General features: G+C 41.5%; 1 protein-coding gene across 5 annotated transcripts; it reads left to right on the forward strand.

The window, feature by feature from the left end:
• Positions 1 to 3,330: 3,330 nt before the first annotated feature.
• ARFGAP1 (ADP ribosylation factor GTPase activating protein 1) lies at positions 3,331 to 25,425 on the forward strand. Of its 5 annotated transcripts, none has more exons than XM_030463021.1 (14): positions 3,331 to 3,435; positions 3,685 to 3,818; positions 6,021 to 6,084; positions 6,490 to 6,599; positions 7,842 to 8,013; positions 10,135 to 10,235; positions 10,934 to 11,020; positions 11,684 to 11,780; positions 13,434 to 13,490; positions 14,141 to 14,173; positions 17,362 to 17,418; positions 19,376 to 19,435; positions 20,635 to 20,711; positions 20,956 to 25,425. In XM_030463021.1, exons 3-14 carry the CDS (start codon positions 6,025 to 6,027, stop codon positions 21,302 to 21,304), a joined length of 1,260 nt encoding a protein of 419 aa, XP_030318881.1. In that variant the 5' UTR covers positions 3,331 to 3,435; positions 3,685 to 3,818; positions 6,021 to 6,024; the 3' UTR covers positions 21,305 to 25,425. The 5 variants fall into 5 exon arrangements, with proteins under 5 accessions (XP_030318881.1, XP_030318882.1, XP_030318879.1 ...); XM_030463019.1 differs by having other exon boundaries at positions 3,337 to 3,435; positions 10,931 to 11,020; XM_030463020.1 differs by having other exon boundaries at positions 3,337 to 3,435; positions 3,690 to 3,818; positions 10,931 to 11,020.
• Positions 25,426 to 26,556: the final 1,131 nt, after the last annotated feature.

A 26,556-nucleotide genomic window follows, 5' to 3' on the forward strand; every position in this document is an offset into this window, starting at 1 on the left:
AGTGCCACATCCAGGCTCTTTGGAAAGATCTCCAGACACGGAGAATCCACTACTTCCCTGGGCAGCCCATTCCAATGCCTGATCACCCTCTCCAGAAAGAAATTCTTTCTCATCTCCAACCTAAACCTCCCCTGGCACAACTTGAGACCCTGCCCTCTTGTCTTGCTGAGAGTTGCCTGGGAAAAGAGCCCAACCCCCCCCTGGCTCCAACCTCCTTTCAGGGAGTTGGAGAGAGTGATGAGGTCTCCCCTGAGCCTCCTCTTCTCCAGCCTCAACACCCCCAGCTCCCTCAGCCTCTCCTCATAGGATCTGTTGTTCGAGTCTCTTCACCAGCCCAGTTGCCTCCTTTGGACCTGCTCCAGGACCTCAATCTTCTTCCTGAACTGAGGGGCCCAGAACTGGACACAGGACTCAAGCTGTGGCCTCACCGGAGCTGAGCACAGGGGCAGAATCCCTTCCCTGGACCTGCTGGCCACGCCGTTCCTGAGCCAGCCCAGGATGCCATTGGCCTTCTTGGCCACCTGGGCACAAGAAGGGATGTCTTGACAATTCTGCCAGAACACCCCACAAGCAACCTTCTAAATAACTTTTTTTTTTTTCCTAACTCTTCACGATTTTAAAGGCAAAAAACCAGAAACACCCTGGAACCTGCCAGCATTTTTGTTAGTCTGAAGTGGGAGCCCTGTGCCATTGAAATTCCCTCCATCACTGAAATTCCCAGGAATCACAACCTGGAGGCTGCAACTGTGAAACAACCACTGAAAAACTCTGGGAATGGGGCTCAGAGCAGCTCTGGGGATTGCATGATCCTGGGTGAATCCTGGGTAAACACTGCAGGTGCTTCCATAGGGTGGAGAGGAGGGAGTTCCTGAAGGGTTAATCCATGCAGGACCAGCCAAGTGCCCCAGCTGACATCCCAGCATCCCAGCCCATGCAATCTGAGTAGCTGGCAGGATTGCAGCCACATTTCCAGCTGCAATTTCTCCAGGCAGTGTGACCAAGAAGTAATTCAGTGCAGCTGCCAAGGGCCCTGGGTATTGATACCGAGTGGTTATTCAAAGTTTCCATGCAACAGTTGCATTTCTCAAATGATACCACAAAAAAAAAAAAAAAAAAAAAAAAAAAGCCTGAAAAAAGGGTGAGAGCAGCCTTCAGTTTGGGACTGCAGCTTAGGGCACTCTCACTCAGACAAACTGCTTCCTCGTTTTGCTTGGGAATAATTAATTTTCACCACTCAAATGATGATGATGAAACTCCCCAGGCCAAATTAAGGAGTCTCATCTGTAACCACAGAGAAGAAATCAATCACAAGTTGCTTTCAGAGTGCCTTTTGAAGGACATCTCCAGCAGCACGTGCCCCAGTGTGGGGAGGAAAGGAGCAGGCAGGAGCTGTTCAAACACTGCATGCACAAACCAGAGCAACTTTTCTGCCCTATTTTCAGTGATATTATTTCCAATCCCAGCCAGTGAGAGCCAAAGTGTATTAAGAAGTCAGCAGTGTCAGGTGCCACCAGGCTGAAGGGGCATTTTTGACACAGGTTTACTTGAGAAAGAATTAATTGCCTTGGAAATAAGCCACTTGAACCCAAAGTTCATTCTGAATATCCACAGAGTAGATCCAGGCAGCTGGAAGGGATTCCAGGGTTGGGTTTTTTTTGCCACTTTGATTGATAATGATACAAACTGATGTGAAATTAACACAAAATTAAAGCTGCACATAGTATGAGCCTGTTAAATAAAAGCTTTTGCTTCTCTGTTTTTTTTAAATATCAGAGTTAGGAAGACTTCAAAAATTTTGTCTTGTTCCTGAATTGAGAAAAAAAAAAATATGTATAGGCAGAAGGTCTGATGGAGGTCCCTAAATGCAAGAAGCTGCTTATGCTTTTCTCCAGCTCTAACTCTGAAGTGGAGAAACACAATCAAAGGATGTCTTAGCAACTTGATTGATCCTAGAGATGCAGACATTAAAATGCACTCCCAGCTGCTGGGAGGAGTGGGCAAGGGGAGCTCAAATCAGAAGTGAATTTCCAATAAGTGAATTTCCTATAAATATGCAGTGGGATGATGAGGGTTGATTACTCTCCTGATCTTCTCTGTGCTTTTTGAAGAGCTGGACATGAAATTCACTGCTGGAGGCTGCCACGTGTGCTCCATAGTCCAGGAAGGATTCCTTGGTTTAGTTGTAGGACTGAATTCCTGCTTAAATCCTGGTTACCAGTAAGGCTGTACTGGTAATTAGATGGAGTTAAAGATCTTGCCTGGGTCAAATGAAGGAATGTATAAAAAAACCCTTATGCAGAGGTTTCTCAGCTTAAAAAGAAGGACCAAGTAATGTTTCCCTGTGGAATAAGAGGGGATTATTTCATTATTTCATGTACTTAATAAACATAGAGCTTTTGTATAATTTCCTGGCAATATTTACTGTATTTTTACAGTATATTTAATATTTACCTGGAGGTGTTGCTATGCTGGGGCTGCAATGAATATCAACAGCCCTGCATGCTGCTAATTACTAATAAATAATTTTTATTTATTAGGGTGATGAGGAACCCCTCCTAACCCCATCCTCACACTGTCAGCTCTTCTAGGAGTTCATTTTCCAGGTATCTTTGTGGAATTTAAACTGAGCCATAAGGCCACACCATTAATTTCAGGGTCTACACTATTTAATAACCCAAATCAAGCCTTATTAATAGATGAGAAAGGGCTTAAAGAAGAAAAAGTGAAGACGTTTGCAATCCTCTTCCACTTTAGTTTTCCACGGTGAAGTTTCAAAGCTGTAATTCAAAATCATTTACAAATAAAAACCCCTCACTGTCTGGGTCACCTTAACAAGCTTTCCATTATTTATTCTCGTTATAAGAGTTATTTTGTCACAGGGGTATTTATCACACAGGTGATTTGTCATACAGGTGTTTGTCATACGATGCTGCGAGCCCAAAGGAACAAAGCAAAATAAACTCGCCGGGGAATCAAGAAACCAAAATGTTTGTGCTTTTCCTTTAGGGAATAAGAGAACTTTTCCTTCAGGAATATCCAGGCGGATCGGGAGCTTTCCCTAAGGGGAAACGACGCCTTTTCCCTCAGGAATACCCAGGGGGGTCGGGGCTTCGGTAGAGGTCCCGGGGCCGGATTCCCGGCCCCGGGACCTCTACCGAAGCCCCGACCCCCCTCAGCTCGGTCCATGGAAGCCTCGATCCCTTCTTTTCCCTCAACCGAAGCCTCCATTCCCTCACTGGAAGCTTCAATTCCCTCAGCCGAAGCCTCCATCCCCTCAGCTCCTTCCCGCCGCACCTCAGGGGGTTAAGGCAGCACCCACAATGCTTTGCGGGCCCGCAACGTCTCCGTCCGCGGCTGAGGCGGCGACGGCGCCGGGCGGAACCGAGACTCGAACCGGGACCTGTGGTGGTTTTGTTACCGCTTCAAAGCTGCCCGGTGTGTTATCCCTGCCTTTTCACTTCCTATTCTTCTTGTAATTTACCTCTCTCCGGGGGCTTTTGCCTCGCTGGCAGCGGGTGCGGCCTCCCCCGCCTGTCACACCGGGGGTGGGGGGGGGTTCCTGAGGGAAGGCGGGAGGTGCTGGCGTGGCGGAGGCCTCAGCTTCTCCCCCCCTTTCCCCTGGATTTTAATCTCTTTCTTTAAAAAATAATAAGAGATATAGATATATATATATTCATTTTCTAGTCAAGAAGAAGCCGGGGTAGGTTGCCAGCCGTCGGGCCATGTTCTGAGGGAGGCCTCCAGGACTCGGCTTGGATCCAGAGACCGCAGGTGTAGGTGAAGAAATCGCCCTCCTCACGTCTCTTGTGGAGCTTTTGGTAAGGTTTTATCCTTCCGAGGATACGAAAGGGCACGGCTTGAAGTGTATTGGAGCTGGGGGTGTTTAGCCTGAAGAAGAGGAGATCTTTATAACTCCCTTCACCTCCCTTGATTGGAGATTGGAGCAAAGAGGGAAACATCCTCTTTTCTTTAGTAAACTGTGCTAGGACCAAGGGAATGGATGGAAGCTGCAGCAGGATGGATATTAAGAAATATTTTTTCACTGTGAGGGTTGTTCAGCATGGGAATGGCCCAGGACAGTGGTGGAGTCACCATCCCTGGAGGTATTTAAAAGGACCTGGTCCTTAAGGACATGGTTTAGTAGTTAGATTATAGTGTTGGTCAAAAGGTTGGACTGGATGATCTTGGAGGTCTCTTCCAGCCTAAACATTCTGTGTGATTCTGTGTATGCAGTACTCTATAATGCATATTTTAAGGTGAACATGGCCTGTGCTATGGCATTTGGTTCAAAATGTGTTTTTTTGGGGGGGAACCTTTTCGCCCTGGTGAGACCTGTTGAGGTCCTTCAGGACCAAGCACGTCACCTGCCTCATCTTCATACTCTGAATTGCAGAGCTTTATGTGTTGGCTGTATGAATTTGCTGCTGCACTGGAGGAAGAAAGTCCTCCTGTGGCTCTTTTCCACTTAAAAAATGTCTCGTACCCTTTTGATTGCTGTTAGCAAACCAAAGTTTCCTTACGTGGAAACTCATATGATACTTGTCAGATTGTTTGGGAAGTAGGAGTGTGAGTTTGGTCTGGCTGAAGCTATTTCCTCCTTGTTACTCTGTGTCCATAATATTTATATTTTTCAATGGAAACTTCTTCCTAAACTAAACCTGTTCTTTAGGCTCATGTCTATTTACATCAGATCAAAGCACTGCATGCTTCTTTATGTTGTCTGCACAGTTATTACCTCAATATTTACTCCTGAAACAAAACAGAAATATACAAAGTATCTCTAAATCCATTACATCTTAGAAAGCTTCGAGCCTCCTTTGTGCCCCTTCATTTCCAGATGATTTAGTGGAGAAGAGAAAGTTGAGAAGCTGGTGCCCTTAGTTCCTGCCTCTTCTTTTAGGATGATGTGTGGGTTAAGCTCTGCCTTCCCACCAGGCAGACAGTGGTTTGGTCAGGGAAGTTGGTGCTTCTGGGTTCAGACTGCAGCTGGCTGGAGGTTTTTCTCCACATTTCTCTCCAAAAATAAAAATAAAAGCAGTTATGGCCAACCCTGAGCTAATTGCTTCCTCTGTCAGCTTGGAATGAGAGATCTGAAACTGGTGCTGTACTTTGTGCTGCAGAGGGAGAATTTTCCCTTAGGTTGCCAGTGACAAATGGTGGGACTGAAGACTTCAGTTCCTATAGATGTGGTTATGGTCTCTTTTTAGGATGAGCAAGCACATATTTGTGTGGTGCTTTATCCTTCCTTACATGCACATGAGTAAATGACAAAAAATTAAATGTTGTTATTGGGATGATACTGGCAGAAATGTTTCATTGTACAAGGGGTCACTCACCACACTTTTGTTTTCCTTTTCTCTGAAAGTTACCCAGTTACCATTTGATTATTGATTAAAGTAATCCTATACACTTCTAATTTGATGCAGGATGGCTGGAAGGCTGTACTCACCATTAATTACAGAAACTTTCTCAGTCTAAACTCTCTTTTTCACATTTTACCTTTTTTTGTTTAGCACAAATCCATTAAGATTGAAGGGCAGCATATTCTGATCATCAGTGAGAACATTGTCCTTTAAATTACAGAGAATCAAGTGCTTGTCAGCAAGATGTTTATGAAGGAATGAGGGATTTAGATAAAAGGCAGTGAGTATAACTTAGAACTTCTGCTTCTAACAGTGATAATCTGTAGGCACAATGTTGAATTTATTTCTTTCTGACCCATGTTATCTTGGATGGTGGTGCTACTCATTCTTCTCATGTTTATCACCACCCTTCCCATCTGGGGCTGAATTTCACTTTTCCAGTGTCTGAATTTAGATTACTAAATCCCCCAAAGCATATTAAAGTTCATGGGAAAAGTTGTGGGGTTTTGGTATTTTGTTTGGGCTTTTTCCCTCTGCAGTAGGTTGTGATCTGGTTGTTTAGATTGCAAGCTCTTTTTCACAGAGAAATGTTTGTAAGATCTTAGCAGTGCTTCAATATGATTTGGTTTGTTTCTTTTTTTTTTTCTCCCTTTTTAGAATCATGGCAAGTCCAAGAACAAGGAAAGTTCTCAAGGAAGTCAGAGCACAAGATGAGAACAATGTGAGAAATCTATAATCTTACTTAGATCACTTTTGTAGAACTGAATTTTCTTTTTATCTACTCCAGATGTATGTTGAGGTCTGCTGCAGCTATGGGCTGTTGAGTTCTTTGTTCATTAATTTCAATTTCCTCATCTGTATTGCCTCATTGCCTTGTGGTAGTCAGTAGAGTAATTTTTCTAATCCAAGTCAGGCAAGTTAATGACTGTTTCTTTCCATGAAGCATAAATAAATATTTGAAGGAAGCTTATGGTGTCAGGGAAGATGTTTCCAAATGCTAAGAACTCTTCCCTTCTGAGTTGCTTTTCTGTGTGTAACGTTTTCCTGATTGACTTTTTGAGCTTGGAAAGTTTCACCTTGACAAGTGATGAGTGAGTGTTGGGAATAATTGTTTTTCTTTTCTCAGGTCTGTTTTGAATGTGGTGCTTTTAACCCCCAGTGGGTGAGTGTGACCTATGGAATTTGGATCTGTCTTGAGTGCTCAGGAAAACACCGAGGCTTGGGAGTTCACCTCAGGTCAGCCTTTGAAGCATTCTGGCTGTGAATGGAATGAATTGTTTCAGGAGGGTATAGAATGTCTCAAACCCAACATTTCTTTACCAGTTTTGCTTCATGCTCCTCTCCAAAGTGAGCTTTACTCTCTGTATCTTGGGTGTGATTAGTTGGGGCAGGTGCTGCCCCAGTACCACTATGTAATGTCCAGCTGTAGAGAGCAGTGTCTCTTGCTAGGTGTTGAAGTTGTGGAGGTGTTTGGTAGTCTGCACTCCTTTTACTCTCTGCTTTTATATAATTTTTAACAATTAAAACTGAAGCAGTGCTAGAGCAGCTTGAGACTTCAGCAAAAAGAAGTCACAGTATGTGACTGACAGAGTCCGTACTGAATGCAAGTGTCTAAAAGTTTGATTCTGTTCAGGAGATTATTTTTTTATAAAATTTTTAGTAATAGAAATGATAGTTTTTGCTTTTTTTTTCCAAGGAACATACTCAACTGAGATAAGACTCCATGGAATAAGAACTGTTATGTGTTCCAGAGACTCACAGTGTGTATGTGTGATAGGGACAGAGCATGGGACAGTTTCTCAAATGAGAAAGGGAGAGAAAATCCAGGAGGGAAATCACCAAATCAAGGAGGCCATGCAGAAGTACGTGCTTTGCTTTTCAGGGGGTGATCTGAAGCTCATTAGTGAGTAGAAATTGCATAGGAAATGAGAGCTTGGAACTACTCCATATCTTAGATGAAAGAAAAAAATGAAATTATTGAGATGAGGATAAAGTGGAGGGTGTTTCTTTAGGGACAAAGAGAAATAAGTCAAGATAGGGGTTTTAAAGAGCCTTCCTGAGAATGATGTCTTGCTGTTTTCCCCCCTTGTGACCTTGTACTTTGGTATGAGCAGACTCCTCACAGGTCACTTAACTCTAACTGTGAAAATACATAGGAAAGAAAGCTGCAGAGTAAAGATGTATGTGAAAAGTTTATTTTATATAGTGGGTTCGGTCAATTCCTGGACTTTAAGCAAGCTGCTTCTTACCATCACCTTCTGCTGCTTGTCCTCTTACAAATTCTATGATTTTAGCTTATTTCAGTGTGGATCTGGCCACCTTTTTGTGATGATCTATGCTTCTACACTTGGAGAGTGCTCTTTTTACTCCCAAATTTTGAGTTGGTTTTAATCAGCTTTCTTTTTGTCCCTCCTGATGTAGCAGGAAGTGATAAAAGCTGTGGTTATAAATTAATTTTTTTTTTAAACTGCTTTTCAGTTTTGTACGTTCTGTAACCATGGACAAGTGGAAGGATATTGAGCTGGAGAAAATGAAGGCTGGAGGCAACAGCAAATTTCGGGAGTTCTTGGAGTCTCAGGATGATTATGATCCCTGCTGGACAATGCAAGAGAAATACAACAGCAAAGCTGCAGCTCTTTTTAGAGATCAAGTAAGTTCTTGTGCATGTGTCATCATCCGGGCCCAGAGAGTGGTGCTGAACGGGGCTGCATCAAAATGGTGGCCGGTCACTAGTGGTGTCCCCAGGGATCAGTGTTGGGCCCAGTGCTGTTCAATATCTTCATTGATGATTTAGATGAGGGGATTGAGTCCATCATCAGCAAATTTGCAGATGACACCAAGCTGGGGGGGAGTGTGGATCAACTGGAAGGCAGGAGGGCTCTGCAGAGGGACCTGGACAGAGCGGAGAGTTGGGATGATCCCAAGGGGATGAGGTTCAACATTCCAAGTGCCGGGTCCTGCACTTTGGCCACAACAACCCCATGGGGAGCTCCAGGCTGGGCACAGAGTGGTTGGAGAGCAGCCAGACAGAGAGGGACCTTGGAGTTTGGATTGCCAGGAAGCTGAACATGAGCCAGCAGTGTGCCCAGGTAGCCAAGAAGGCCAATGGCATCCTGGGCTGGCTCAGGAACAGCATGGCCAGCAGGTCCAGGGAAGGGATTCTGCCCCTGTGCTCAGCCCTGGTGAGGCCACAGCTTGAGTCCTGTGTCCAGTTCTGGGCCCCTCAGCTCAGGAAGGAGATTGAGGTGCTGGAGCAGGTCCAAAGGAGGCAACTGGGCTGGTGAAGGGATCCAGCACAGATCCTATGAGGAGAGGCTGAGGGAGCTGAGGGTGTTGAGGCTGGAGAAGAGGAGGCTCAGGGGAGACCTCATCACTCTCTGCAACTCCCTGAAAGGAGGTTGGAGCCAGGGGGGGGTTGGGCTCTTTTCCCAGGCAACTCTCAGCAAGACAAGAGGGCAGGGTCTCAAGTTGTGCCAGGGGAGGTTTAGGTTGGAGATGAGAAAGAATTCCTTTCTGGAGAGGGTGATCAGGCATTGGAATGGGCTGCCCAGGGAAGTAGTGGATTCTCCGTGTCTGGAGATCTTTCCAAAGAGCCTGGATGTGGCACTGAGTGCCATGGGCTGGGAACCACGGGGGGAGTGGATCAAGGGTTGGACTCGATGATCTCTGAGGTCCCTTCCAACCCAGCCAATTCTATGAGTCTATGATCCCTTGTTGTCTGAAAACATCAAAGTTAGCACTTGTTTTTGAAGGGGAAAGGAGGCAAAGTAGCAACTTTTAGAACCTCTACAGAGGTTCTTGGAAGAGATAAGGCTTGCAGTGCTCCTTCCCACCTCTGGTAAGAATTTTCTGTGGGAACTTTCTTCTCTTCACTTGGCTGCAGTGACTCAGATGTTCACTGCTCCCATTTCTTGCAACTCGTTCATCAGTGGAGCTGTCCCAGTCCACAGCAGGCAGTTTGCTCCTTCAGCAGCATGGTTTTGTCTGAAGTGATAAATCTTCTGTGTGTGTAGTAACAAAATGGTAAATTAACTTGGCAAACACTGGTGAGGCTGTAAACAAACAAATTATAACTGTAATTCAGTATCATTTTATGGAGGTTTTGCATTTCCAAAAAATGAAATGGCAAACAACTTGAGCTTGTCAGCTTAGAGCCTTAAAATACAATGTATTTTTATTCTGATTTTGCCATGGAAGAGCTACAAAAGTGCATTCCATGCTCTCTGGGATATTCCTGCAGCTTTGGAGTTTGTTGTGTGTGTTTTCTCTTTGCATCTTTACAAGTTGCTAGCACTAGGAGATGGTTGACTAAAGTGAAGTATCTTGATGAAAGCAAAGAGCTCCTGAGTTTTATTTTGCCTTGCTGAAGTAATGTCTTAGATTAGAGGAGTGGTGTTATTTGAAAGAGAGTGGGGGATTTTTTAAATTCTGTGCATGTGTTTTAGCTGCCCTAGGCTAGAGTATAAATCCACCTCTTTCTATTCCTCTATTATTCTGTGATTAGTGCTTGCATCTCATGATTAATCCAGCCTTTCCTCTTCAAACCAAATTTGCCTGTTTAGAGGACTTGCCTAAAGTCAGTTGCCTGAAATAAAACCAGTGTTCAGTTTATTACTAGGCTGAGATTTAAAAAAGAAAATTAAAAAATCAGTTCCTCATGAAAATGAGCAGCAAATAGGAAAAATGACTCATCCTCACTTTACAGAACCAGTGTATAACTTGTCTGAAAACTTTGACCAAGCAGTTGTTTTGATTTTCCTCCCTCCTCCAGGTAGCTACAGTAGCTGAAGGCAAGGAGTGGTCCATTGAAACTTCTCCTGCCAGGAACTGGACCCCACCTCAGCCTAAAATGTCTCTCTCTTCTACTCATCGGTGTGTATTCTTGTCATCTAGAGCAACAGCAGGATCCAGACCTCATGTCTGAATGTCTGCTGGCTTTATTCTCAGTGGTGTTGTCTGAAGAAGTATTTCTTCTGCTGACTTTAAGGAAAAGAAAGTAGGCAGGGCTTTGATTTCTGAAAGAATTCCCACCTCCTCCACCCGAATCTTAAGCCATGGCAGAGACAAGTGAGCAAGAGCAGAGGTTCTTATTTTCTCATTTGCCTGACACTAAGCCATGGTGTCACTCGCACAGAGTGACACAGCCTCAGGTGCTGTCCAGTTGGTGCTTGAATGCCAAGGAAGAAGGAACAGACTTTTTCCTTAGGGTGGGGATTGCTCATTGGAGCCTCAAAGCTGGACTGCAGCAGTTTTGGGTTTTTCTGCTTTTCAAATAATGTTTGTTGTTCTTTGCACTATTAAGTTCACTGAAAAGCAGTTGTAAATCAATCAACAAGAGCTTGATGCCCATCACCCAGTGAGTTCAGAGGCAGAGCAGCATTGCCTGATGTTGCTGTATTCATGGAAAAATTCCAGTGGCTTTTAGTGGTTGCATTAGAGTTCCTTACTTGGGAACCAGAAGGGGAGAATCAATTTTGCAGCTGGATGATGATGATACACATGAAGCTGCACTGCTGAGCTTGTGCTTTTTGCTTGACATGGTTTGATGCTTAAATCTTGCATTTCAGTAGTACTGCTGGACAATCTCAGACTGCAGCTGCCTCTTCTGACAAGGCTTTTGAAGACTGGTTAAATGATGATGTCAACTCCTACCAAGGGTAATGCAATATTTATTAACCTGTTGAGTGCCTGGCCCCTAGCATAACAAAGGCTCAGATGTTATACTACAGCTACATGCCTGATTCCCTTGTTAGTTTACTCTTAAAAATATGTTACTAATACATGATAAAGGATAAAATGAAGGAGAGTGCCTCTTAATGCAACTGAGTAACAAAAATGTTTGAATAGCATTGAAGAAAGAGCTTGTGACTCCAAATGTTTCTGTGGTGAGCTCCAAACTAGGGATTTTTTAGTGCCTGTAGAATCTTACAGTGATTCAAGTTGAACAGGGGTGTTTATAAAGCTAACAACTGTTTTATTCTTTCTTTCCCATTTTCATCTATCCCTTTATTAGGATTTACTCAAACTTCTGATGTCAGTGATCTCTTAAGCCTGGAGACTCATTAAGACCACATTAGCTTGCTTAGGGGACACTTTAATTTGCAAGTTCCCCCCCCAGTGGATCCTTATTGCTGTTAATGTCTTTATGAAGTGAGTAGGTTTGTATTTTGGGTGCTAGGTGCTTTAGGACTTTTTTTTTTCCCCAGGTGTATTTTCAAGTCTGTTAAATAATTGTCATTCTTTTATGCTTTTCAGGTTGGTTGAAGGGTTTTAATGAAACACATGCTAACACAGATAATTTCTTCATTTTCCTATGGTAGTGGCCAAGAAAATCGTTACGTGGGGTTTGGAAACACAGTAAACCCTCCAAAAAAAGAGGATGACTTCCTGAATAATGCTATGTCTTCCTTGTACTCGGTAAGGAATTGCTTTCTGTGACCTGAATTCCTATTTTTTTTCTATTTTATCCCCCTGTTATGGGAGAATATAAACAGAGTGGAGAAACTACAGACTGTGGTAGATAAAAAAGAGGTGTAAAGTATTGACTGTGTTCTCAAAGAGTGAAGATGATACTGGTGGACTTTAAAAGGCAAGAAACTTGAGGAAAACTTAAGGATAATGTGTGGAAAATAAGGAAATGAGGCTTAAGAACTGATACTCAACAGGGCTTGGAGACAAAAAAAGTAATTACCTGTTTGGCATAGCAGTTATTCTGGTAATGCTCTAAATAGATGAACCATATTAGGTATGTTCAGTGGGAAACAAGTGAAATGTGTGTGTACATGGGTGCCAGAAGCCCTGAGCAGTGAGGAAAACATTTGAAATACTTGTGACAGGGTGTGAAGAGATAACAGCATATGGCTGAACAGTTGTCATGATTAAAGGAGAGATAGTGAGAGATGCATTGTTGAAGGAAAATGGGACTGAAGTCAGAGACACATTGGTGCTTTGATAGGCTGCAGAGTAACACTGCTGGAAAGTATTTGGCATTTGGAGTCACCTGGAAATAAAGTTTTTTATCAGGGTTGGTGGCCAGTGGTCCTCTGTAAAGGACTCATTATATTGCCAGTCTGAATATCCACAACAAGTCCATGTTGTTTGTGGTTGGGTTTGTTTTGTTTTGTTTTGTTTTTTAAATAATTTTATGAGAAGATAATAGAAAAAGTCCTGAGTCTTTGGAGAGTATTGCAGGTGATCCCAGAGGGTGCTTAGTGCAGGTCTGAATATTTTCTGGATATATCATAGATTGTAGACCAGAGAGTCCAGATTAAAAGGCAGATCTATACCAGGTTGCAGATGTGCTAAGCCTGCAAAGGAGAGATGTCACCAAGTTACTGTCAACCATTGTGTGAATGCAGAATCTCAGTGAAATTTATGATTAAAATGCCCTCTTGTGACCACAGATAGATACTGCAGTGTAATTTTAAGTCATTTCTTGCAGTGAGACTGAATACTTGCATGAATATTCATCCTGGTGAGGAAACCAATTTCCCTTTCTCTGTGTATCATTGTTCTTCCCCACACCTGCTATATTTCTGTGTAAACATTATTTTCTGCTGTTCCTTATCAGAAGGAGCATTTTCTGTAGAACGTGCTGACTGCACTGTCCAACTTGATCTATAAAGCTTTGTTTATTTTGTTTTTAAAGATAAAATTTGCAGGAAACAAGCACTTTGAAGCTTGATTGTTTGCATGTATTTATTATGAGAAAGTTGCTGAATGGGTGTTTTATGAATTGTTGGAAAGCCAATCTGTTTCCTAAAGTTTCAACATCTTCTTTTGTTCTCTTTTCTTGGGGAAAGTTTGGTTGCTTTTTTTCATGTAGCCATTTTTAGTGAAATAACACCTGAAGTGCTCAGGTTTGCTCAGATTGCAGCTGTTGGGACACAATCCAAGTTCATCACTGTGTTACAGTGAAGTGAGACTGATTTTTTTTGCTGTCACTGGTGGGTTGATCTTATGACTACAGGATAAGCTGTACTGGAGAATATTCTGGTTTAATTTAACACAGAACTCTTGCTAATTCACTCTTAGTGTTCACACACAGCTTACAGCATTCTCTCTTTTAAGGGTTGGAGCAGTTTTACAACTGGAGCAAGCAAAATTGCCTCAGCTGCTAGAGAGGGTGTAAGTAAAGACATATTTCAGTGTAATTCTTGTGGATTCAGAGATTTGGTTAGTGTTCAAATAGGGATTTATCTTTAAAAGTATTACCAAGACAAACTAAACTCTGTATTTTTACTTACAGCATGTGAAATAGATGCATATTGAATGTGGATGTCTGCCTTAACTATTTCTCATATTTCTGGATGGACATTTTTATAAATTTGATGGCTGGACCTCTAGGAAGAACTCAACTGCCATTTTTATACTCCCTTCAGAAACAAAACTTTTTCTTGATAAAGCAGAAATTTCACTTTATGCCAAGTGAGGCCAAAGTGCATTCTTCAGCAAGAATTTAATACCAAGTTGCAAATTGCTGATGGTTTTATGTTTTTTCCTTTCACTCTCCTGTAACTACAGCATTATTCTCAATTTAAATAGAGAGCTTGTTGGGCAAAGGTTGTGCCCAGGGGAAAGCTTTGGGATGGTTTTCATGCTCTGCATGTTTTACAGCTTTGCACTGACTTAGGTGACAGTCATTCTGTGTTCACTCTGAAATTCTGGCAAAGATCCATCCATCTTGGAGTGGATCATGCAGCATTTCTAAGTCTGTGAGTTTACTAGAAATAAATCCTTTCATCTTTAAACTTGAATGTATTTGCTTCTTTTCACAGGCAAGCAGATTTGGATCTCAAGCAAGTCAAAAGGTGATTACAGATTCTGTCTTACTGACTGTGATTGGCTTTAAATGTAATGGATTTCCCTGCACCAGTTGATTTAGACTTGATTATCAACAGCCCAGTGTGTTTATCCTTCAGGTGCACAGTAATTTTAGGTTCTAGCTTTTGTTTCTGTGAGAATTGCAATCAACTGCAGTGATCAAATTAAGGAAGAAATAAACAGTGACACTCTGCTGTGTGTAGCTGTCAGGTGTGTTGGAGAGGCAGTAGAATGAAATGGTTTAATTCATGCTTGCAGACTTAAAATACCCTTATTTTATTTTGGGGAGCCTTAAATGTGGTTGAAGCAGTTTTCTTGTTGATATGATGCAAACCATCTTTCTGTTGGTAAAGAAAAGATTACAAATGGGAACTGCTTCATATTGTTATTAAATTAATTTGCTTCTGTGTGTTTTCAAAAGTAGCCATTACCAAAGCATTTCCTTTTCCAAACTAGGGTTAGAACAGAGTCAGACCTGAACTGCACAGAGATCTGACACAGGGAGGATGTGCTTGCACAGAAAAGTTTTAAATTTGTATGTGTATAAAAATGTGTAAAAGAACAGGATTCTTACTGTGCCAAAGCTCTGAGTGAGGACAGGGATTACATTTTTCAAGGTATGATTAATACAAGGATTATTGTCTGATAGAAGGAGCTGTATTTTCAACTGGAACTCTCCTTGGGTGTGTAGCAAGAGCCAGGTGTGCTCTCTGCTCTCTGCTGTGCTTAAAACAAATGTGAAACTGCAGGAGCTTGTGTTCAGACAGATGTACACAGACAGATGGTGACACTGGGGATAGCAAGCCAAGCCTCTGCATGTTTTCCAACAAAAAAGTCTCCTTAAAGCACCCAAACTTGATACTTTAAAGCCTGAAAGTATTTGCTGCTTGGCTTACTTAGAAAAAAAACCCTTTGTGTTCTACTTGTCTTCCTCTTTCACTCCTCTTGGCAGTTTCCCTTTTAGAAAATTATTCTTCCTTTAGCATTTTTAGCACAAATAAATAAAATATTAAGTGTAATAGCTCATTACATCTACTGACAAGGATGACAGCAGCATGGTACTTTAGACTCTAAGCTGTGTTACTGTAGCATAAATTTTGCTCCTGAAACATCTGATCTTTTGCTCTGTTGAGCAAGTTCAGCATCTTTTTGCTGTAATAATTGTTTAAAAGTATCTGGTGTCCAGTGACCAAAAGTTTTCACTTTTTGCCTTGTCGGTAGATGTCAAAATCAGAAAAGATTCATGCTACTTAACTTGCTTGAAAAAATGCTGCCAATTTTTTGCTAAAAGCTGCTTCTACCTTCCTTGCTCTTTCTCTCTTGCTGTCTGGGTAAAGTTTTGGGGCTCCAAGCACCAACCAGAGCCGGTAACACCCTCACATCTGTTCTTGTGCATGGACTCCTTGTTGCTGCTCGTGCTGAACCTGTGCATTTCCTCTTGAGCTGTCTTTTCTTTTTGCCTTCAGTCCAATCTGTTTAGAGCAGTGTTGTGTGTTTCATCCACTAGTGTTTCTTCAAACCTATTCCAAATAGGTTCAGCTGGATAGAGATATCCAAGCTCTGCCCTCTCAGAAGGTGTGCTGTACTGTTGTCCCTGCTCTTCATGACCACAGATGACTTGAGGATTTCTGTTTGCATGTCTGATCCAGGAATGCAGTACAGCAACAACTCCCCTGGGCTGCTCTTTGTAGGCAGACTCTTTACTAAGTGCCCTGTTAGGCAGTGTGTGTAATGGTGGTCAGAATGCTGTCCTAATGTTAAAGATGAGGCAGTGAGTCAAATGGAAATAAAATTGTAGCCTTTCCATCTTTACAAAATTATGTGGTTGAGTAAAAGGGATACTGGAAGAATTCTTCCTGATTCTAGCAATGATTTCACTGAGCATACCTGAACTGTGAGTCTTAGGGTATTACACTCCTTTTATAGAACACAAACAGTTTGTCAGGTTTAATAGGTGCTGAAGGAGTTTTCAAAGATGAAAAGTCCCCTGTCTTGGTTTTCTTAAACACTTTCTAGCCTCACCTCCAATGGAAACATCTCTCATGTGATCTGCATTCACATTTCTTACTAGGTGGAAAGGGTGTTACCTTTTGCCTTTGTCTTCTCAAATAACAGTTGAACTGGTAAGGAGTAGAAATGTTAGAGATAATGGTGGTTGGGGAGAGGGGAGATCCTAGTAGAGCTGTGGCTAAGGGAAAAGCTTTTTACACACCTGTAGGAAAGATGCTCAAGGTGCCCCATCCCCAGGAAGACTCTGAATGAGGGCTCACACTCAAACCAATTTCAGTGATGGGATGTAAACCCTTAGAAAATGAAATTTTCTGCTAATTCTCTGCTAATGCTTAGGAATAATGTTTGTCTAACAAGTAAATTGACCCTTTTAGGTTAATTGTGCTAATTCAGAAGGTACTCAGTATAATATGGCAATTCTGAAGAAGAGTTTTAACTCCATCAAAGGGTTTAGCAGGGAAAGGAATGATATCTAATGAAACATTTTCAAACACTGCTCTTTGTGTCAATATCATCTTGTGAAAGTAATTTGCTGACATATTCTGGGTGTACATTTTTGTGAGATGCCTCTGAAGTACAATATCCCTCTTAATTGCTCTGGATTGCAGGAGTTTTCTGAAGCTGATTGTTTTCTCTCCCTGCAAACCTGGAGCTGTTAAAAAAGATTACGAAAAATCTTCTGCCACAGCTTTGCCTCTTGTGTATTCCTTAGAAACAGTTGGGCTTTTATTAATGGATAACAATTACAGCACTCCAAGGCAGAAGAATTGGTGGAAAATGGGCCAAAATTACCTAATTCTCTAAGTTCTATTTCCATAAGGAAAACCAAGGGTGGATGAGGTCAGTTCTTCCAAGTATTCAGCTGCAGGGATTAGTAAGGGGCCCATCTTCTGGGCTGTTGCTGGTTGAACCATTGCTTCTGCTTTCAGTGCAAGGTCAGACTTTGCTTGGGCTCTGGGCATCTCCAACAACCTCTTACCATGTGCATCTGTATTTATTTTCTTTAAATGTGTCCTGCAGCACTGTACTGTGTGTGCTTTTCAGCTCATTCTGCTTTTACAAATCAAAGCTTAAGGCTTCATGTGTCTTTGGAGATACTGCTGAGACAAAAAAAAAAAAAAAAGGAAACTATAACTGACTTTCTTTTTGTTTTGCTTTTAAATAGGCATCAGAGTTAGGTCAGACATTAAATGAAAATGTTCTCAAACCTGCCCAGGAAAAGGTAACTTTGGAACTAGTAAATTACTTGCAGAACTTGGTTGTGCTGACTTAGGGAGTGATTTTTTAATTTTTCTTTTTTTCTGCCCAGTTTGTCAATGCCACCTTCTGTTTTTTTTTCATGTACCAGCACAGAAGTAAAGGGAAAGCACAATTCAAAGCTATTATGTTCCCAAAGAAAGTTAAATGAGGGCAATTTCCCTCTCTTTCTCATGTCCACAAGACCTGTTGCCTTCTTCCCCATTAGATACTACTTTATAGATTTCATTCTTTCAGTAATGGAGGATGGGACAAGATGAATTGCACCCTAAATGGATATAAAAGTCACTTATTAAACCAATAATCAATTAGTAGTGCCTTTGAATGTTGAGTTGATGGTGTTTTACCCATCCACCAGTGTTTTAATTCATCAAAACACCTTTGAGCCTCTGTAGTTCATCTGCTGCCTCACCTGGGCAGTAGAATTTGGGGCAGAGGAGATGTTTAAGCTGAACAGGGACAATTTATCAACCTTTTTCTTGCAACCTTTATTTAGTAGTTGTTCAGAATACATGGTAGCCAGGTTTTGCATTCACTCCTATGCAAAGGGTGGTCTAAAGTAACATTTTTATCAGTTGTTGTTGCTGGCAAATGAGCTTGAAGTAGATTTTCATCTTCCCTTTGCAGTTGTTAGTGATGAAGGACATTTGGCTGATGGCATTTCCAGCAGTGGTTGGAAGGAAGCACCCAATGACCTGAGCCCATACTGGTGGACATGTAAAAAGAAAAAAAAAGCCAATCAGCCCTTAAAATAATCCCTGATACTATGAATTTTCTTCAGAGATTCTCCCTGGTGGAAAATGCTGCCTTCCTGTTTCATATATTTAAAAATAATGCACTTTTACATCTTCCCCCATTTGGCATGCATTTGTTCTGTGCTTCTAGAGTTTTGGATCAGCTCCAAAATTGTGATGAAGTTTGGTTTTTTTTTTTCTGAGAATGTGATGCTCTACTTACCTACCTACCTGTTCCCCAACTGTGTTGGTTTTGATAAAGCAGACTCATTTTGCTCCCCTAAGAAAAGCCCCCCCACCACTTTGGAATATGGATTAATTTTCAGTTGGAAAGGAATGGTTTAATCACATTACAAAATAATTTCTCTTGCATTACCTTTATTAATTCAACATTCTTTACATAGCATTTCAAATCACAGGAGAAGACTCTAATGGGTTTCCTATTCCCTAGAATAATCCATAAGTTATTTCAGAGTGCTTAGATGCATTATTTTCAAGGTTATTTTTAGGATGCATTTCCCTGAGCTGATTTTTAGTTTGTAGGATGATTTAATGTTGAATTCTATATTAGAAAAAAAAAAAAGTTTATTTCCCTTTGGATGTTTTGCTGTTCTAAATGAGTGTTACTTTCCAGAGTATTCAGTAATCACTTCCTGGCACATCTATGATGATATAAAGTCACTTGTTTTGGAACAGCTACCATTTATCAATTGGTGAAAGGCACCAATTTTATCCTAGTTGAGCAAAGTTCAAAGCCCTTTTAATATTTAAATAAGCATGTATAAAAGATAGAGAAGCAAATGGATGGGGTAGACCTTTAATCTCTTCAAACCAAACCATTTTTATATAATAAGATGTGTTTGTAAAATGTCACAGTTGCAGCTTTGTTTGTACTGGTGTTTTTAGGCTCAGCATTAGTGGGATGATGGATACCTTCCTCAAACTGGATGTGTATCAGTAGAAAATCCCCACAAACTTCAAAGCACTGAAATTCACTCCATTTTAGATAAGTAGACTTTAAATATCATTTTCTGAACTTTGTTAGCTTTGACTTCAGCATATTTTGGTTCACTTTCAGTTTGGGTTTGTTGTTTTCTTGTTTTTAGCTGCTAAGTGTAAGTAAGCTTGTCTTAGGCTTTCAATAATACTTTATTTTATGACTGATTACCAATACTTTGATTCATTTAGGTAAAAGAGGGGAAAATATTTGAGGAGGTCACCGTGGGGGTGTCACAGTTGGCCAGCAAGGTATGAAGTGGCCTGCCTGCTTTTAAGGAGGCCAGACAGTAAGCCAGTCTCCATATTCTCCTGAAGAGTTTGTTGGGAAACAAAACCCCAGTGCACTTTTACTCTCTGCTTGTGCTGGATATAGAAATTTCCAATTTGGAAATATCCACATTTCCCAAAGAAATTTTCCAGCTGTCATTTTCAATGCTCTGAGTTTCTGCTGGGGTGTTAAAAAGCTACCTGGGTGTGAGAGGATCCTCCTGATGGTTTCTCTGAGGGCACGGGGAGTTACAAGGCAGCTGGTGACCCAAACACAGCACGAAAATGTCAGCCAGAGAATATGGAGACAGCTTGCATTGCATTTGTACTGTTCAACTCACTAATGTTCTGTACCTTTTTGTCTTTGTCTTGTTTTGCTGTCATTGCTTGGTCATGTGGTAAGTGCTCTCTACAATGCTAAATACAGGAGTCCTACACAGCCTAATACTGTTTTGATAATTTCTACAGTGTTACCAGGGAGGATCTGGCTTTCTAGCACTGGATGTCCCAGCTTAGTGCCTTAGAGGTTGGGAAACTTTAATAAAATAAGTGATGTCACCTCTTCTTTGTAGAGCCTGGCACCTTTAAGTCTGAATTCTGGGATTCATCCTCTGTAGCTGTGACTTGGAATAGTGACTTCCACGGGTGTCACTTCAGAATTTGTGTTCCTAATGCAGCTCCAGTCTGCTATAATAACCCAAGGCTTTCTCCTAGCAGTCATGTTGATTTTAGAACTCAACTTTTGGCCTGTTTTTTATGGGCAGTGAAATAATGCTACTGAAACGAGGTGAAAGGTGTCTTGTAGGACACTGGAAATGTAAGTACTGGTTCCATGAACCATAACATCAAAGCATCAGTGCTGTCATAGTTTAATTTTGTATAAAGAGTGGTTCCACCATTTTTGTCAAGGAAGTCTAAGAATTCAAAAGCTGTTGGGTGAAAAAGCTGAACTCAACCTTCTTTTCACCTCTTCCAGCAGCACGATGTTGTCAAATGTGTGTTCTTTCCATCAAGCCCATAACTGCCCATCAAAAACACTAATAAACTGTGAGTGAAACTTTCTGATGAAAGGTTTTTATCTGAACAAGTGGAGGAATGTGTCTGTGTGGTTTTTGCTCTTGGACCTGGGGGAGAGGTCATGGTTCAGCCCAGATCAATGAAGTGTCTTTGTTTCCCTCTAGGTCCAGGGAGTTGGAAGTAAGGGATGGAGAGATGTCACTACTTTTTTTTCTGGCAAACCAGATGATAATGCTGAAAGGTATTTATTTTTTTCTTATTATTTTCTCTGTCTCTCTAAACACATCGTTTTGTCTCCTGTAATGTTTAAATATTAAGTTTATGCCATTTAGAGCAATATATTTAATTTTTCTGCCTTCATCCTCATTTGTTGTTTAAGCAAAGGGGGGTAGCATTATTTTGGTGGCAACTTATTTTTGTTGTGTTTGTCTTAAATCATAAATAATTTTATTTCTACCTTCCTTTCTTTTTACCCTCCCTAAAAGACCACCTGAGGGGGAGAGCTACCAGAACAGTGGAGGGGATGGCTACCAGAACACTGCTGTAGATCAAAGCTTCTGGGAGACCTTTGGCAACTCAGATCCACCAAAAGCTCATAAATCCCCAAGCAGTGAGAGCTGGACCTATGTGGACAATTCCACAGAGAAGAAGAGCTCGGATAGCTGGGACGTGTGGGGCTCAGGAACAGTTTCCAACAACAAGAACAGTAACAGTGACAGCTGGGAAAACTGGGAGACCAACTGGGAAAACACAGGAGGGGAAAGCAAGACCAAAAAACCTCCCAAGCCAACAAAAAAGGCATCTTCAGCTGATGATGTGTGGGATGACTGGTAGAACTCTTGGTAACTTTGTTTTGCACAGCTAGGAAAGGGAGGCTATGCTGGCTGATTGAGGGGAGGAAGTTTGACACACAACTGGAGTATCTTGGTTGACTTTACTGATCTCTTACTTTTGTGCTTCCCATTCATTCTCCTTCTATCACAGTTGAGGGAAAAAAAAAAAAAAAGCAAGCAGCATCTGAATCTTTTCTTACATCAAAGTGGCTCTCCCTTTTTTAAGGATAATGAGAAATACATTCTCCTTGCACTATTGAAGCTGGATAGGTGGCTTTCCTAGTATGAATGTTTCCTTTTCAAAAGGAAAAAGTGAGTGCAAGCACACTTTTCATGGCACAATCTTGCATGTGTAGGTTGTTAGGTATTCATCCAGCCCTTGTATAATTAGGGATGACCTGAGATGTTGAATGCAAACAAAGGACAGGGTATGTCTTGAAAAGCTAGCAAATAAAGCAGCAAACTGCAGCTGAATAATGTAGTTCAAATGCCTTATGGATTGCTCTGACAGGATGAAGTCTGGCAATTTGAGATGGTCTTAAAGATGATTGGAGCTTTGTTTTTAAACTTCCAATTTTTAGGGTTTGTTTGGTTGGGTTTTTTTAGTCTCTTAAAACTTATTTTATTCTCTTAGAATTAATAAGGAATCTAGAGCTGGGTAATTCTATGTGTAAACTCAAAGTTCTGACCTGAGCTGCCAAGGGAGATCCAGAAAAGCTCTGTTTGCTCTTCTGGCTCACAGGGCTAAGAGTTTGCAGAGGCAACATGCAAAGCTGTGACATTCTCCTTCCTTACTTGTGCCCCTTTCCCATCTTGAGTATTTTATATAGCCTGGTTTTTCTCTCTCTTCCTCCTACCTATCTTATTTTACCCATTCTGATCAAAATGAAATCTTTCTGCTGCCTGTGAACTCTGGGGCATCTGTTTGGCAACTTGACAGTGAAACAAATCTATAAAAAAGATTCCAAATCAGAAATAAGTAGTTGGAAAATATGAGAGCTGGCAGCAAGCCCCTTTCAGGATGAGCAGATGTCTGGATTTAATAGTAAAATTGAAATGAAGCAGATGTTTTCCAAATTAATCTTTAATATATCAACCTATTTCTCTATTTCTGCCATGTATTTCTCTACATTTTCTTCCTAGATCTTGTGAAAAAAAACCCTATTTTGGAAACTTTAGATACTCTTCATCAGCATTAAGGAATGGAATAGAAGATTCAGTTATATCTCAATTTTGACCCAGCAGATTGCTTTACATGACACAGAGCATAACTTTTACAGAAGAACTGTGACTTTAAGGACAAAGCTGCCCTCTGTACCCCATTTCATTTTGGGGGCTGTGTTGTAGCTGTACACTGAGCCCAAAACCAGTCAGCTCACTTGAAAACTTCAGGTGATGTTGTTGCATTATCTGCTTTACTACCAGCATGGAGTTCTTTCCTGCAGCCCCTCTAAATGTTAATACCTCCCTAAAAAGCCTTTTCTTTTTCAAATTAGTGACTTTGTTCAAGCAAACAACCAACCTAAGTTGCTGAACTTAACCTGAATAATGCTTCTTTTTTTTTCTCTTCACAGAAGTCTTTGAGCTTATAGTAATACCAAGAGGTTAAAAAGGAAGGAAAATCATGAATCACCTCAAAAGTAGCAGATTTCAAAGGCTTCAGTTTAAGTAGAAGTAGCTCCCTTTCTAGCTTGATCCTGTATTTCTATTAGTAGAAACTTCTAGATGCTGCACAGAATATTTTTCTAGTCTTCTCTAAGCCCTTCTGCAAGTTTGGATTTCTTTTTTTTTTTTTTCCCTTCTTGCTTCTCCTGTTTGCAGGTCTCTGAAGCTCCTGCAGCAGGACCCAGAGCTGCTTGCAACCCAAGCACTACTCCAGGCTGAGCCATGCAAGGTGCCTGCAGCCTTCTTGCCAACACACTGACCCTCTGGAAGTGCTGAAGACACCAGAGATCTTGGTTTATGATGCTGCTTGTGCCCCCCCTCAGCAGACTTTACAGCCTGGCTGGAAAACCAAGAGTTTTGTTGTGCTTTTTCTCCAGTTCCAAGCATCCCTTGGTCAAAGCCTAATTGCATGTCAAATGGAACTTTGTATTTTTATGCACACACCTCTGTTGCCTGCTTGTGTTTGTCCTGCCTGTCCCTGGCAGCCTGGCTGAGGTGGCTCTGCCCAAGTCCCTGACTCCTGGTTGGTCTTGTTTCAAGTGTTGCCAGCAAAATGCAGGCAGTGGGTCATCATCTGACAGTGCCATCGTGATAAAATCACTGCTGGTGTCTTCCCTGGAGTGATGGGAAGCTGCTCAGCTTCCTGGCTACCAATTTATTATGGTTTCTCTTTTATAAACCTCCTGTATCAGCTTGGAGCAAGGAAAGCTTTATATCAGTCCACTCAGTCAGCAGCACTGGGATGTGGATGTTCTCTGCAGCTCTGTGGTTTCCCTAGGAGAAAACTGGTTTGGTTGTACATCACTTCCAGCTACAACTGACAGGAGCCATTTTTCTCTCCTTCTGGTTTAAATCCCTCTGGTTTTACTTCCCTATCACTTCATGTTCCAAATTAAACAGGCAGAGCCCTACTCAAGCAGAAGCTTTAGATGATGATTTTTTCTTCCAGTTGAGGAGGCAGTGACAGAATGGTTGCCATCTTTTTTTTTTTTTTCTTCAGTGCTGTAGAGTGGTTAAAAAATGTTACAAATCCCAGAAAGGTGTTACTGGAGACACTAAAAACCCAGTAAAACAGTAGAAAGTGTAACTAGCCACAAAATTAGTAAACCATCTGGGTTTTGTGCCTCAGTGTGCCAGGCAAATTGGTATTTTTTGTAGGATTTGTCTGAATCCAAACACTTTATCACATCTTCCAGAGGAGAGGATGAAATGAGGGCATTTTCTTTTGCAAAGCCTGTTTTTTACAGGATTTTTCTTTTTTTGTGTGTGTGTGTAGATGGCTGGGAAGTTTCTGCAGTTAGGGGGGATGCATATGGTCACACTGCATTTTTGAGTTAGGCTTTTCTTTTTATCCCCCTTTCTCTCCCCAAATCTTCCTTTTTTTTTTTCTTTTTTTTTTTTTAATTTTTTTTGGCCTAATCTTGAGCACTACAAACAGAGGCACTGATTACAGCCTCCTGGAGCTGAGGCCACGTTTGGAAGTGAAGATCCAGCCAAGAATCTCAGTGAAGGCTTTAGTGTCACTGTTTGCTTCACGTGTATGGTGGAGAGCTCCAGTTTTTCAGTCCTACACCATGCATTAATAATTCTGTCATACAAGGGCAGAGCACAGAAGTTGCAATGATTACTGCAACAATTGGGCATTGTAATGTTTGATTTACATTTCCTGATGCTGGTTTGTTCCTTTGTATGGCTTCAACTGGGGAAAATAGCAGCTGGATTCCTACAGGTAGTCTGAAAGAAGAAAAATCTTCAGACATTCAAGCTAAGTGCCACTTGCAAAGAAAAAAAAGCCTTGGAGAATGTTTCTGAAGCAGAACCCTAATCCTATGATTTAAGGATTATTTAAAAATGTTTCATTTGTGTCTTGCAACCTGTTAATAATTATATTTCAAGAAGTGCTTGGCCAACTCTCCCTCCTCACTGAGACCTCAAGGATAATGCTGCTGCTTTTATTTTCCAGGCCAGACTGTAACATTCCATGGGTTCATAATGTGTTTGTCAGTGTAATGATCTGTGCAATTATTTTGACAAGTGTGGGTAAAACCTTTATTATTTAATCAAGGATACATTTAAAGAAACAGTGGAACAGCAGTCTGCCAAGGCACTTCAGTTCTCACCTTTGGCAATCCTAAATTTCAGTAACCCTGTTAAGAAAGGCTTGAGCAATCAGTGAACAGAAACCAAGAAACATTTTGATGTCCATTATCAGAGTTTGATTGTGATGGCTTTGTGACCTCTAGTTTTAGAGCCCTCTTTTCATTTTCATGCCAGCAGAACCTTGGTTGGCATGGACTATACTGTACCTTTAATTTTCCTGATGTGTTTTTTGTGATGTTCACAGGAATGGCCATTTCAGTGAACACTGCTCATTGTTCTGTAGAGTGGTACTGGACTTGAACTGCAGTGTCATCTTTTAAAGAGCATTATAATAAAGCAAAGAGATCTGGAGCAGAATGGTGTTTAGCCTTTTTTTTTTCAGGAGATTTCAATTCATTTTAAACCCAGGAGCATTACCAGAGCTTATGTGGCCTTTTGAATGAAGTAAGGTAGTTTTTGCTGTGGTTACCATCAGAATCCTTCATAATTAAGAAAGCAGGAAGGTAATGTTACAATCAGAGGGTGAAATTCTCACTGACATTAACATGCATGTTCTTTACTGCAGTAAGGAGGGAGAAAAGAAGCTGCCAGTGCTGACAACAGAGCCAAACCCAGCTGTGTCAGATTGGTGTTTCACTGGAGTTTTAGTCTTAAATGCTAATTTAAGAGCTATTTGATTTAGGAACAGTTTTAAGAGGAAATTGGTTGCCTCCTTCCTTTAAAGAGAACTATAAAATAGAAATTAAAGTAGTAGCAAGTAGGTTTATACACTAAAGCTAATTTTTATTAGGTACTTACCACAGGAGAAAAGTTAACTTTTAAAGCAGGGTTTCTTTCCAAGGAGTGAGATTCCTCCCATGGATCCTTCAGCTGGTGGTTGTGCTTCCCATTTGGATTCTGGTTTCCTTCCTGAGCCGAGCAGCCCTGTGAGTCCTTCAGATGATTCCTCACAGCTCAGCAGGTGACTTACCTGCCACTCCTGGGCTTCACAGCTCACTGATTTTCAGGGACATTGCTGCCTTCTGAGGTGTCTAAGAGCAGGCAGTGGGGCTGTGTCCTGGTTTCTCTTCCAGCACATTCTCTTCCTTTTCCAACAGCCTTTGGGATGGCTCCAGAGCTGGTTGAGCACCATTACCTTCCCTGAACTCCACAGGTTTGGACCAGTTCACAGGTATCCCAGTACCAAAGAGGCCTCAGGACAGTGCTCAGGTTGTTCAACTCTCAACCACTTTGTTTTGCAGGGTGCAGCCACTGGGTGAAAACTCCAAAGTGTGTAAGGAAAGGGAAGCAGAGCTGGGTTGTCCTCTTGGGAAGCTGTAAAACCCAAAGTCCTGATGTCTGGGCAGTGTGATCATCCATCTGCTAAGTCACTCCTTTGCAAGGAGGCCAAAAAATGTTGGCTGGCTCTCCTTGCTCCAGCTGGTTGTTCTCTGTCAGCAAGAAGCTGGATCACACCAGGAACATGGATGGGAAGGGAAAGCCTGGCTG

Source organism: Calypte anna, chromosome 20 (assembly GCF_003957555.1).
Source record: "Calypte anna isolate BGI_N300 chromosome 20, bCalAnn1_v1.p, whole genome shotgun sequence".
Classification (NCBI taxonomy): domain Eukaryota; kingdom Metazoa; phylum Chordata; class Aves; order Apodiformes; family Trochilidae; genus Calypte; species Calypte anna.